The sequence below is a fragment of the Sphaeramia orbicularis genome, chromosome 22 (genome assembly GCF_902148855.1).
Source record: "Sphaeramia orbicularis chromosome 22, fSphaOr1.1, whole genome shotgun sequence".
NCBI classification, from domain to species: domain Eukaryota; kingdom Metazoa; phylum Chordata; class Actinopteri; order Kurtiformes; family Apogonidae; genus Sphaeramia; species Sphaeramia orbicularis.
In genome coordinates, this window is record NC_043978.1 from 11,868,594 (window position 1) to 11,881,174 (window position 12,581).

A 12,581-nucleotide genomic window follows, 5' to 3' on the forward strand; every position below is an offset into this window, starting at 1 on the left:
TCTGATGTTCTACTGTTTACCTTTGAAGCAGAGTAGAGCTAAAACCAGGATGAGGACGGTGTGTTGGACCGGTCCATGTTCTGGAGGCTGTAGAAACACAAGTGAACCTGGTCCACAGTTATAGAGTAACAGGTGGGGCGTGGCCATGTGGGGTTGGTTTGACACATCATGTGTGTTTTCAACAACACTTTTTATGATGTTCGTGTTTTTAATGCATGTCAACACAGACAATTTCAACAATAATAACAGTAACAGCAATAGTCATATTACAATAGTAACTAGAAGCACTCGGAGAGTGCAGACCTCCACCAAGGCTGATCAGTGGCCCCCCCCGTGGGCCCCCCCCACCCAAGGAGGTTATGTTTTGCCAGGGTTTGTTTGTCTGTTTGTTTGTTTGTCTGTCCGTTAGTGTGCAACATAACTCAAAAAGTTATGGACAGATTTTTGATGAAATTTTCTGGTCTGGGCCCCCCCACCCCCGATCACCACCAAAATTTAATCATTTCTTCCTTATCCCATTTCCAACAAACCCTGAAAATTTCATCCAAATTTGTCCATAACTTTTGAGTTATGTTGCACACTAACGGACAGACAAACAAACAAACAGACAAACAAACAAACCCTGGCAAAGACATAACCTCCTTGGCGGAGGTCATTAACAAAATAAGCAACAAAATCAACATAAAATAAGCAAACCCACCTCCCAAAAAACTCACATAATGATTCTGTTGCATCTTTTCTTCTGATGGTTTGTCTATAAAATGAGCAGATCTGTGGATAAATGCTGCCCCCTACAGGACTGTACACAGACAGTGTTACAGTATGAAGCTGTCTGTAGATGCAGCTGCTGTCTAATAACCCTTGTCGAGTTCATTGTTCTGGTCTTCATGTGGCTTTTATCTGTTGAAGTGTTGTAGATGTGTTACCACAGAAGGTTTTTGTCAAAGTTGGCAGGAGTTTTCATCACTGTGCTCTACTCGCTGCACAGAAAAACACAGCGCCGTCTTCGGTTTCGCTTAACTTTAACATGTGAAGGGATGACAGACTGGACCCTTCACCGCTCATGTTATATGAGTCTTTAAACTGGTCTTCAGTGCTTGGATTAGAATATCGAACATAGCCAAGAAGAACCATCTCCGTGGTCCCTGCAGACTGTTTGTACCACTGGATCATTTTCCAGTCAGAGTTGGAGTGGCTGCATTTAATCACTGCAGCGTCTCCAGGATGTTTCATCATGGCAGAGGGATTCTGGTCAACGCTGTTTTTAGAGAGTTCTGCAAAATATAGAAAAATGAACAGCTTCAGTAAAAGAAAAAAATAATTCCAATGTCCCTGTATGTCAGCATCATGTTCTATTAAAAATCAATCCCCAGTTGAATTTCTGAGGTTGTCAGATTATGTCTCTGTGTTAGAGTCCTGTGGTCTGGATCTCAGTAGAAGTGAGTGGTACTTTAACTGGAGGAGAACTCAACTAATTTAATCAAAGTCCATATATGACTTCTATCAGTGATCAGTAGGAACTATATTGATATCTGTAAGCATTTCTATTTTATAAACCATCAAAATATGAACCATTATAAGTAAAAGCACATTTTTGATATTTCAAAAATTGTCAAAAATTCCAAAAATGTGAATTTCTCAAAACTGTGACCAAGCTTTGTAGACATTGTCCTGAGGAAGATATAAAATCTGAAATGAATCCGACCTGTAGTTTCGTCACAGTAGGTGTTTGAAGAAATTGCTAACGAAGTGCCTTCACATAAATGCAGGTTTGGACCAAAAGTCGGTTGTTTGGCATCATTTCTTACCTGTCAGACAGAACGGCAGAGCTGCTAAATGTACAAGGAGCCTGAACATGATGCAAACAGATGAACTGAAGGGATCTGAGGTAGAAGATGATGGGAGGTCTCACCCCTTCAACAGTGGATTTCTGAAGTTCCTGTTGTGGTGGTTGACGCAGAAGACGTCCTTTAAAAGCGGAGTCACAGGTGTCCTCTGCTTCCTGTTCTTCTCTATGTTGGCGGTTGAGTGTTGGAGGTTTTTGTGGAGGTGTCTGAGGTTCTTCAGTCACCGTGTCGTCCGCCTGCGCAGTAATACACACCATCGTCTTCTGGCCAGTGTTGGAGTGCGTGAAGTTCAGATTTCCTGGTTCTGTCTCTGGTTATTTTAAAGGTGCGGGAGACTTTCATGACCAATTTTTCATCAGATCTGTCAAACCTCAGTCATATCCTCAGTATCACGAATCTTTAAGTCTGTCTGTGATTCCTCACCTGAATCTCTTGTATTACAGAGAACAGATTCTTAGTGCTATCCACCATAAACAAAGCGTGTGTTTACAAACAGAGTTGGGAGGTAACTCGGGCATCTTTGGAATTTTGTAGCGACTTGCATTGTAGGAAAGGGAGGCTCGCGCAGCCAACTGACAGTGGCAGCGGTAGCGCGACCATATGATATTATATGGATGAAACAAACATGCGGAAATGTCTGAAATGCGGAAACGGCTAGAGGAATATGCATAGAGGGAAGGGAGCTCCTGCTGTTTCCGCATTGTGTCTTTAGCAGCTGCTGCTGTCAAGTGGCTGTGCGAGCCTCCGTTTCCAACAATGCATGTTGTAACAAAATTCCGAAGATCCCCGAATGACCTCCTGGCTCTGAATTTAAACAGGGTTTTATTTATGGTGGATGGCACTTTGAAATTGTTCACCGTAATGCAAGAGATTCAGGCGAGTAATCACCGAAAAACTTACAGATTTGTGATACTGAGGATATGACTGAGGTTTTGACAGATTTGATGAAAAACTTGTCACGAAAGTCTCCTGCACCTTTAAAATGCTGATGAAATGGACCCTTTGTGACGGGGTTAGAGGTTATGGTGTATCCCATGAACAGCAGGCTGGTGTCTCCTCAGGGCTGGTAGTACCACCATATGGTGTTCAATGTTTTAACTGAATGGCTGCAGCTGATTACAGAGGAATCACTGACTCTCACTGTGAGCTATGGGGATTCTTTAACATAAAGAATATATGTATATATATATATATGTGTATATATATATATATATATATATATATATATATATATATATATATATATATATATATATGTGTGTGTGTGTGTGTGTGTGTGTGTGTGTGTGTGTGTGTGTGTGTATGAAAGAATAAAATAGTCAACAGAATGAACAAAATATTTAACATTGAGAGTAAAATATACAAAAAGAAATAATCAACAGAATGAATAAAAATGGACAAAGTAAACGAAATAATCAACAAAATAAATAATGAATGAACCAAATGGCAAAAAAAAAAAATCAGGTTTTTTATTGTCATTCAGACATCGCATCAGAGATGCACAGCAGAATGAAATTCCAATGCATTTTGGCCACGATAAAAACAATTAGATAAACACCATCAGTGTTGGGTTGAATCGTATAATATCATATAATCTTGCAGGTGTCAGTGTGTTTGTGTTTGTTGTGTGCTGTTGTGAGTGTGTGTATTAGATGAACACAATGTGGTTTGTAGGTTTCTGTTGAGCCTCCCCTTCAGTCTGTGTCACTGTGTTGACTCACAGAACAGAAGTACACGCCTGTATCTGCGTACTCCAGGTTCCGCACCGTCAACGTTCCACTGTCAGCGTCAGGTTTGGTGGTGGAGAACCTGTCGTTTCTGAAGTCTGGTTCAAAGTCGGGTTTAGAATTAGCGATGGTGAACACCATCTGTTCCATGTTCTGTCCTGGCAGCTGTCGGTACCAGTACATCTGGTAGTAGCCTCCACCTTAGTGTGACTGCAGTTCATGGTGGCTGTTTGTCCCATCTCTTTCCACAGAATCCGAGTCTGCTTTACATCGTTCCCTTCTGTAAAAACCTGTGTCATGATATGACGTTAGACTGAAATCTCAACATTGAAATAGGAGTTCTGATGTTCTACTGTTACCTTTGAAGCAGAGTAGAGCTAAAACCAGGATGAGGACGGTGTGTTGGACCTGGTCCATGTTCTGGAGGCTGCAGAAACACAAGTGAACCTGGTCCACAGTTATAGAGTAACAGGTGGGCGTGGCCATGTGGGGTTGGTTTGACACATCATGTCTGTTTTCAGCAACACTTTTTATGACGTTCATGTTTTTAAATGCATGTCAACACAAGACAATTCAACAATAATAACAGTAACAGCAATAGTCATATTAACAATAGTAACAATAATATTAATAATAATCGTATTTTACATCACTTTCATCTTGTTGCGTCTTTTTCATCATTTTTATCTTGTGTCTTTTGTGTCGTTTTCATGTGTTTGCGTCTTTTGTTCACATAATCATTAGAATGAACAAAATAAGTAACAAAATGAAAGAAATTGGAAGACAATGCACAGAATTGAACAAAAAATGTAAAAAAAGAACCAACAAATTAACAAAATAAGCAACAAAATCAATATAAAATAAGCAAACCACCCCCCAAAAAACCCCACATAATGATTCATATGGACAAAAATGAACACAATAAGTAACAAAACGGTTAATGAATCTGAATCCGTGTATCATTTGTTCTTTTCATATTCAATTGAGAATCCACAATAGGAAAACAAAAAAATGACTCGTTATTTCTGTATTCATTTACAAATCAAGAATAAAAACAAATAGTTTATTTTTGTTCTTTTGATTGTACGCACAAATTAAAAATTATAAATTTGCAAATGGACCAAATGTGGAGTTTCATGTTGACATTTTTTGATATCTGATTTGGTCTGACCCGGAAGTTGCTGACTTCATGTGTTCCGTGAAGTGTCTTCTCCTTAGATTGTCTACCATGGACCCACTGTATTAGACAAAACAACAATACTTGGAAGATCCTGCCCATTTTTTCAGTTGTCATGTCGTCGTCCTTCAGAGTAACGCATTTGCTGCCTCTGAATCACATCAAATTCTCCGTTATTGCAGAATGCATTAGACAGAATACTAGCAAACCCACAACTGTCCAGATCAACACACCAAGAAGTCAGTAACTTCTGGGTCAAACCAAATCAGATATCAAAAGTGTCAACATGAAACCCCACATTTGGTCCATTTGCTTATTTCCAATGTTTAATTTGTGCATACAATCGAAAGAATGACAAATTTTTATTTTTTTTTTTTTGATTTGTGCATGAATAATGAAATAACAAGTCATTTTTTCATTTTCCAGTTGTGGATTCCCAATTAAATATGAATAGAACGAAGGATACACAGATTAATCAGGTCGACTGTGGTGGTGAATACACAGTAAATTTGCCAGTGTAAAAAATGCAGTGTCAAAGTATTTTAATTCTTTCGGAGTTATTCCAACAATGGACAGAGTAAAATTTACAAGATAACTTCCAGTGTCGGTGAAAATAATTGGAGTTTATAGAGGTTTTACACTGTCAATGTCATATATTCAGTGTTAAAGTAAATCGACTCTCTCAAAGTTAATTCACACCGATAAGAGCAAGATACCTTTCAGTGTTAAAAAATAATGACTCTGAAAAGCCCCGCCCACCAACCTCCATGCTCAAACTGAGTGAGAAGTTGGAGTCTGGCATCGCCATCTTCCTCACATCGAAAAACTGCGTTTGTAAGTTTGTGTAAATAAACTATTGCTTTTGTTATTCATCCAAGCAGAATCTGTGTGCGAGAATATAGTTACGTCATCGTTGTCACTGTTGGGTACGTGTTTTCAAATACCGAATTTCAAATGGATAACGTGATATCGGGTTGGTGGCTTTCATTTTACATGTCATTTTTATTTCATTTTGATTTTCATGTCATTTTATGTTTACTTTTAATTGCAATATTTCATTTTTACTTAGAATAAATTGGCTACAGAAATATGTTATCTTTTTTTCCTCCCTGCAGACACTGGGACTATAGTACACCACATGTAACACCGGTAGGAAGGCAGTTAGAAATCAACACTCTTTGGAGTAATTTATTTATCAACATGTAGTGTTAAGTAGGTTAACACTGGAAAAGTTATTTCTTAACACTTAACTCTTCAGTGTTGAAGGTGAATAACACTATGGGTGTTACTTCTCACATAGTGTAAAACTTGATTGGTGTAGTGTAGTGTAAAATATTAACTCTTACTAGAGTAAAGTTGACTCTGGAAATGTAACTCTATGTTCAGTGTAAATGATACACGTTGTAGATAGGGACCATATGTTCACTGAGGTAGTGTTGAAATTAACTCTTTAAGTGTTATATAAACACTGGCGATTTTACTGTGTAGAAGCCAAATGCCCCTCAGTGTCCAAATACTTCTGGACCTGATGGTAAATGCTCATACAGTCCATATTATAGCTCCATGTTGGTGTGTTTTCATTGAGCTCCAGTGCGTCTGCATTTGTGGTGCTTGAGGTCCCTCTACCGTTGGTTTGTTCCAGCTGATACCAGTGCATCAGGTTTTTGTTCAGCTGTTCAGTGGGTTTGTGTCACTGTGTTCGCTCACGGCGCACAAATACAAGCCTCGATCTGCCGCTGTCACATTCTTCACCGTCAACGTCCCGCTTTCAAAGTTAGGCTTCGTGGCTGTGAATTTGTCCTTAAATTCTCCAAAGTCTGGATCCAGGCCCACAGTTGTGTACACTATGAGCTCCATGGTTTCCCCCGGCAACGTCGGAACCAGTACATCTGTTGTATCCAGCACCTTTAGAGTGTTTACAGGACAGCGTCGCATTTTCCCCTCTGGTTTTCCACAGTGTCGGTGTCTGAGTGACTTCACTTCCATGAGTGAAACCTGGAGGAAACAGAAAACAGTCTATGGAGATGTGGACAAAAGTATGTGGACATGTTGAAATCAGGTGTTTCTTTTCTGACAGGGGTCTGGGATACAAAACAATAATGACTAATGTCAGAATATAGTTTTATATTATGGGATAAATATCATTGCATGGGTTAGTTTGGTTAAATTATTATCTTTGTTTCCAAATGACTCAGAGAAGGTTTTGACTGAATTTCTCTCAACATTGATTTTTTTGTTTTTTTAAATCCATGACTGATTTTAAATGTTCTTCCTCTAAATTTCTAAAATCTTTTCTATGCTCTGACTGTAATATAATTTTCTACCAACAACTAACCATCTACTTTCTTCACATCTCACTGAGGAAGAAAAATCTACCATTAAACTTTGAGGAAATATTGATGGATAGATAGATTTTATTGATCCCAAACTGGGAAACTGCAGTGTAGCATCAGCTGGATGAACAGTAAAAGTACAATAGAAGAATGAAAAAACAGAATACAAAAGCAAAGACACTGTGGATAATATATCAGAAGTAATAAAACAGAAGTGGTAATTAATTAGGTAACTTGATTGCTATTTCATAACTGTACCTAAATGATCATTACTATTAGATTGTTACTATTATTTGTTGTCCAAAGCGTCCAAAAAAAAAAAAAAAAACCCACAAGTGGTAAAATCAAATCTGGACAACCAGTAAGGTGCAATAATAAACTAGAATGTGCCAATTAATTTCCCCTCTGTTGTAAATATATATATATATATATATTGTCTGTATAGTTTTTTTTTTTTTTAATTTTTTTATTACTATTATTGTTTTTTATTTTATATTGTTTGCTTTGGCACTATCTTGTTTTTTTGCACTATCCTTATGCATGTACACTTTTTTTTTTTTTTTTGCACTTCATTCTGTTGCTACCTTGACATTCGTTGTGGGATCAATAAAGTCTAATCTAAAAGTTGAATTTTTCAGTGTGAAACAGGTGCATAAATAACAATAAAGTGTATAGTGGAAATATTGATATTGATGTTTTATCTCAAATCATCATGATGGGACATCTTACAACTGTAGACATGATGTGTCCCAATATTATGTCAAGTTTATAAAGATCAATATTTCTTAAGAGAAATTAGTCAAAACCATCTCTGAGGCATTTTAGAAGCAAAGAAAACAATTTAAACCAAACTAACCCATGCAATGATATTTATCCCATAATATAAAACTATATTCTGACATTAATCATTATTGTTTTGTATCCCAGACCCCTGTTAGAAAAGGAACACCTGGATTCAACGTGTCCACATACTTTTGTCCACATAGTTTAGATGCACATGTGCACGTTTTACCTCTAATCCACAGTAGAAACACCACCAGCTGAGGAGGACGCGGTCCCATCACGTTCACGTCTGTTCTAGAATGTTCAGTGTCTGTTACAGAGATATCAGGAACTGCAGGGAGGAGAGTCAGCGCGTCATGTGACCTTTGACTGAAATGACGAATCAGAAATCAACAAAAATGACTAACATACATAGAATTATATATAGCAACAGAATTTAACAAAAAAAAAAATGAAGAAAAGAATCAATGTATTAACAAAATAATCAATAAAATTAGCAAAAAATGAATATAAGGCTCAATAAACTAACAGAATAAGCCAGGAATGAACATAAATGAATGAAACTGACACAAATATAATTATTATATTGAATGATAAATGAGCAAACTCATAAGAATGAACAATGATCAGAATAAGCAAAAAAATGAACATAAGACTCAATAAATTAACAAAATAAGCAATATAATTAATACAAATTAAACAAAAAAATGATACAAACATTAGAATGAACAAAAATAAAATGGAATTGGCAAAAACTGCACAGAATTTAACAAAAGATAACATAATGCAGGGACTGAATGAACTTAAAAAAAAAAAAAAAAAAAGCACAAAATACATAGAATAAACAATAAATTAACAAAATAAGCAACAAAATGAACAAAACAACTCGCATAATCATAACAGTGAAAAAAAAAGAACAGAATAAGACACAAATGAAAATAAAATGAACAGAAAATGACTCCCATAATCAATAGAATGAACAAACTGAAGAATCCAAGCACAAATACACAGAATTAACTATAAACTAACAAATAAGCGACACAATGAACAAAAAATGACTCATGTAATCATTAGAATGAAGAAAATGAAGAAACCAAGTTCAAATAAGCAGAATTAAAGTGAAGCAGATAATGAGTCAAAGGTAAATACATGTTGCTCAGTGGGCTGTGGATGTGGATGTGTGAGTGGTTTTGTCTGGGTCACAGCCCCGTCAGTCAGAACCTGGTGGAAAACAGCTGAGAATGAATCACCATGACAACCAGCCATGAAATAAACAAATATTCATAAATAAACAAATAAATAATTACCTTTAATCCATAGTCGAAGCCCACCAGGATGAGCAGAACATGTTCAGAACATCCTCTGACCTTTGACCCCGCTTTGTCTTTGTGTGGGTGGAGTCTATATGGCATCTACAGTTGCCGTGGTTACAGTTGCTCGGAGGCGGTGGTTTATAGATATCGATCACTGACACCTGTTGAACTCTGTCACGGTTTTATCAGAGTTTGTGTGAAAATAGAAAAAAATGTGTAGTTTCATAATAAACTCTACTCTTTATTTTTTATTCACTGGGTTATTTTTCACTATTTTAACCCTCCGGTATCCAGGTGAGCATATATCTACACTTTGCACTTCATGTTATTAAAAGTTATTATTTTTTCACAATTTGTTTTAGGTCAGAATTCAAAAGTTGTTCATTTTTGCATGACTTTTAAAATTCTGACCCAGTCACTAAAATCATCCCATTGTAAACAGTGTTAAATTCCTACACTAACACCCTTCTACCAAGTGAGTACAAAATGCACACTGACACATTTTTGAACATTTAACGTTCCACCTAGCACAAAAAATAATGATGCATATTAACCAGTGTTACTGTTAATAATTGGCATACACCAGGATGAAAAAAAAATGTAATCCAATTTTTATGTAGTATATTGAGAAAAAAAGTTTTTTTGCATCAAAAAATATGGTTTGTTTACATCACAAACATGGCATTTAAAGGGTTAAAAAAATATGACAGTTAATGAGTATTTGGAATTTTTGTTTATGGGTCAAGTCAATGAAATAATTCTCTCTCTCTCTCTCTCTCTCTCTCTCTCTCTCTCTCTCTCCTCTCTCTCTCTCTCTCTCTCCTCTCTCTCTCTCTCTCTCCTCTCTCTCTCTCTCTCTCTCTCTCTCACTCTCCTCTCTCTCTCTCTGCTGGAAAAACCAAAGTAGAGGAGACTTTTATGAACTGAGGGAAATTCAACAGTAAATCCAGTGTCTGACCTCCAGAGGAACTGGACCATATGACACTGTTGGTATGGTCACCAGGACTACCTCCACTGCCCAGTCTGGATCAGATCACTCTAACATGTTTTAAACTCTTCAACAGTTCAGGAAAATATGATTGTGTTTCACCTTCTGTTTAGTGGTACAATGGTGTAATGGTGTATATTTGTGACTGTGAATGATTTGATATGGAAAATGATGAAACAAACAACATCCTTTTTAAAATAAGCTTTTATTTCAGGACTCAGTAGTTAGTATAGCAGTGGGACTCAACAAAAACCAGAAGGACTCAGTCTGTTTTGGTGGGCTGAGTCCAAGGGCTCAGTCTGACCCAATCTGTAGATCAAACACTGCTAGATGGTGGTTGGAGGTGGTTAGTGTAGATGCTGGTTGGAGCAGCTTTGGACTCTGGGTAACGCCGGTCCCAACACCCAGACCTGAGGAGGAACAAAAAATAATCAATTAACTGACAAGTAATAAATGACAAATGAACAAAATGATCAATAAAACAAACAAAAATTAAAGAATAAGCAAAATATGAACACAATTTAACAACAACTAAACCAAAGAAACAAAAATAATAGAAGAATCAATAAATGAACAAAACAAGCAATAAAATGAGCAGAGATAACAAAATTCAAGAGCTAATAAAATGAACAAAAAACATAAAGTAAACATGAACAAATGACCAAAAGAATCAATAAATTACAAAATAATCAACAAAACAGTTTACAGGAAAATCATAAACTAATGAAATAATCAACAAAATGATAATAATAAACATACAATTAATGAAATAATCAATAAAACAACAGAATTAAATGAATAAGCAACAAAATGAACAAAAATTAAGAAAAATATACTTAAATCGACAAAATAAACCCAAAAATGAACAGAAATAAATGAAACTAAAGAAGAAGTTATAAAATGAACAAATTAATCAATGATGAACAAAAATGAACCAAATGAATCTCCTGATCAGCGTCAGATATTTGTAAAATTAATCAATAATTTGACCAAATATTGGATGAAAACTCTTAATCTTACTTTTACTGACTGTCCACATCTGGACCAGGACCTGGATCCAGATCTGGGTCTGGATCTGGATCTTCAAACCAGGTTGGACATCCATGATGAATGTCTCACTGTCATGTGACATTGAGACGTGTGGTCTCTGAAAATCTGCAGGTGGTCGGTGTCTCTGAATGTCTGCAGGTGGGCGGGGTCTCGAATGTGTGCAGGTGGGCGTGGCAAGATGTGGCTGGTCTAAAATCAGACTCTGTTTGTGGTCCTGGAGGTCCCCCTGGTGGACGCACCACACACTGGCTCTGATCCTGGTTCTTGCTCCAAGTCTGTGTTATATGTTGGTTCCAAGTCCATATTCTCGTTGGTTCCAGGTCCGTGTTCTTGTTGGTTCCAGGTCTGTGTTCTTGCTGGTTCCAGTCTGTGTTCTTGCTGGTTCCAGGTCCATGTTCTTGCTGGTTCCGGGTCTGTGTTCTTGTCGGTTACAGGTCCATGTTCTTGCTGGTTCCAGGTCTGTGTTCTGTCGGTTCCAGGTCCATATTCTCGTTGGTTCCAGGTCTGTGTTGTTGTTTGTTCCAGGTCCATATTCTCGTTGGTTCCAGGTCCATGTTCTCATTGGTTCCAGGTCTGTGTTCTTGTTGGTTCCAGGTCTGTGTTCTTGTTGGTTCCAGGTCTGTGTTCTTGCTGGTTCCAGGTCTGTGTTCTTGTTGGTTCCAGGTCCATATTCTCGTTGGTTCCAGGTCCATATTCTCATTGGTTCCAGGTCTGTGTTCTTGCTGGTTCCAGGTCTGTTCTTGTTGGTTCCAGGTCCCTATTCTCGTTGGTTCCAGGTCTGTGTTCTTGTTGGTTCCAGGTCTGTGTTCTTGCTGGTTCCAGGTCTGTGTTCTTGTTGGTTCCATGTCTGTGTTCTTGTCGGTTTCCAGGTCCATATTCTCGTTGGTTCCAGGTCTGTGTTCTTGCTGGTTCCAGGTCTGTGTTCTTGTTGGTTCCAGGTCTGTGTTCTTGCTGGTTCCAGGTCTGTGTTCTTGTTGGTTCCATGTCTGTGTTCTTGTCGGTTCCAGGTCCATATTCTCGTTGGTTCCAGGTCTGTGTTCTTGTTGGTTCCAGGTCCCTATTCTCATTGGTTCCAGGTCTGTGTTTTTGTTGGTTCCAGGTCTGTGTTCTTGTTGGTTCCAGGTCTGTGTTCTCATTGGTTCCAGATCCGTGTTCCCATTGGTTCCAGGTCAGTGTTCTTGTTAGTTCCAGGTCAGTGTTCTTGTTAGTTCCAGGTCTGTATTCTCCTTGGTTCCAGATCCGTGTTCTCACTGGTTCCTGATCCAGGTTCTCCTCCTGGTCTGGTGTTCTTGCGGATCGTCGTGGTTGTAGATAAAGCTGCAGGTGGAGCGTCTTCTTCATGGATCAAAGTTGATCTGGGTCT

At 37.8% G+C, this 12,581-nt stretch overlaps 1 pseudogene and 1 gene segment (V, D, J or C); both read right to left on the minus strand.

Annotated features, from left to right (window-relative positions):
* The window catches only part of LOC115413208 (T cell receptor beta variable 18-like), a 4,167-nt pseudogene extending 107 nt beyond the window's left edge, over nt 1–4,060 (minus strand).
* On the minus strand, nt 898–1,927 carry LOC115413699 (T cell receptor alpha variable 13-1-like). The segment is given in 2 exon segments: nt 898–1,274; nt 1,809–1,927. Coding segments are annotated over 2 exon segments (360 nt in total).
* Nucleotides 4,061–12,581: the final 8,521 nt, after the last annotated feature.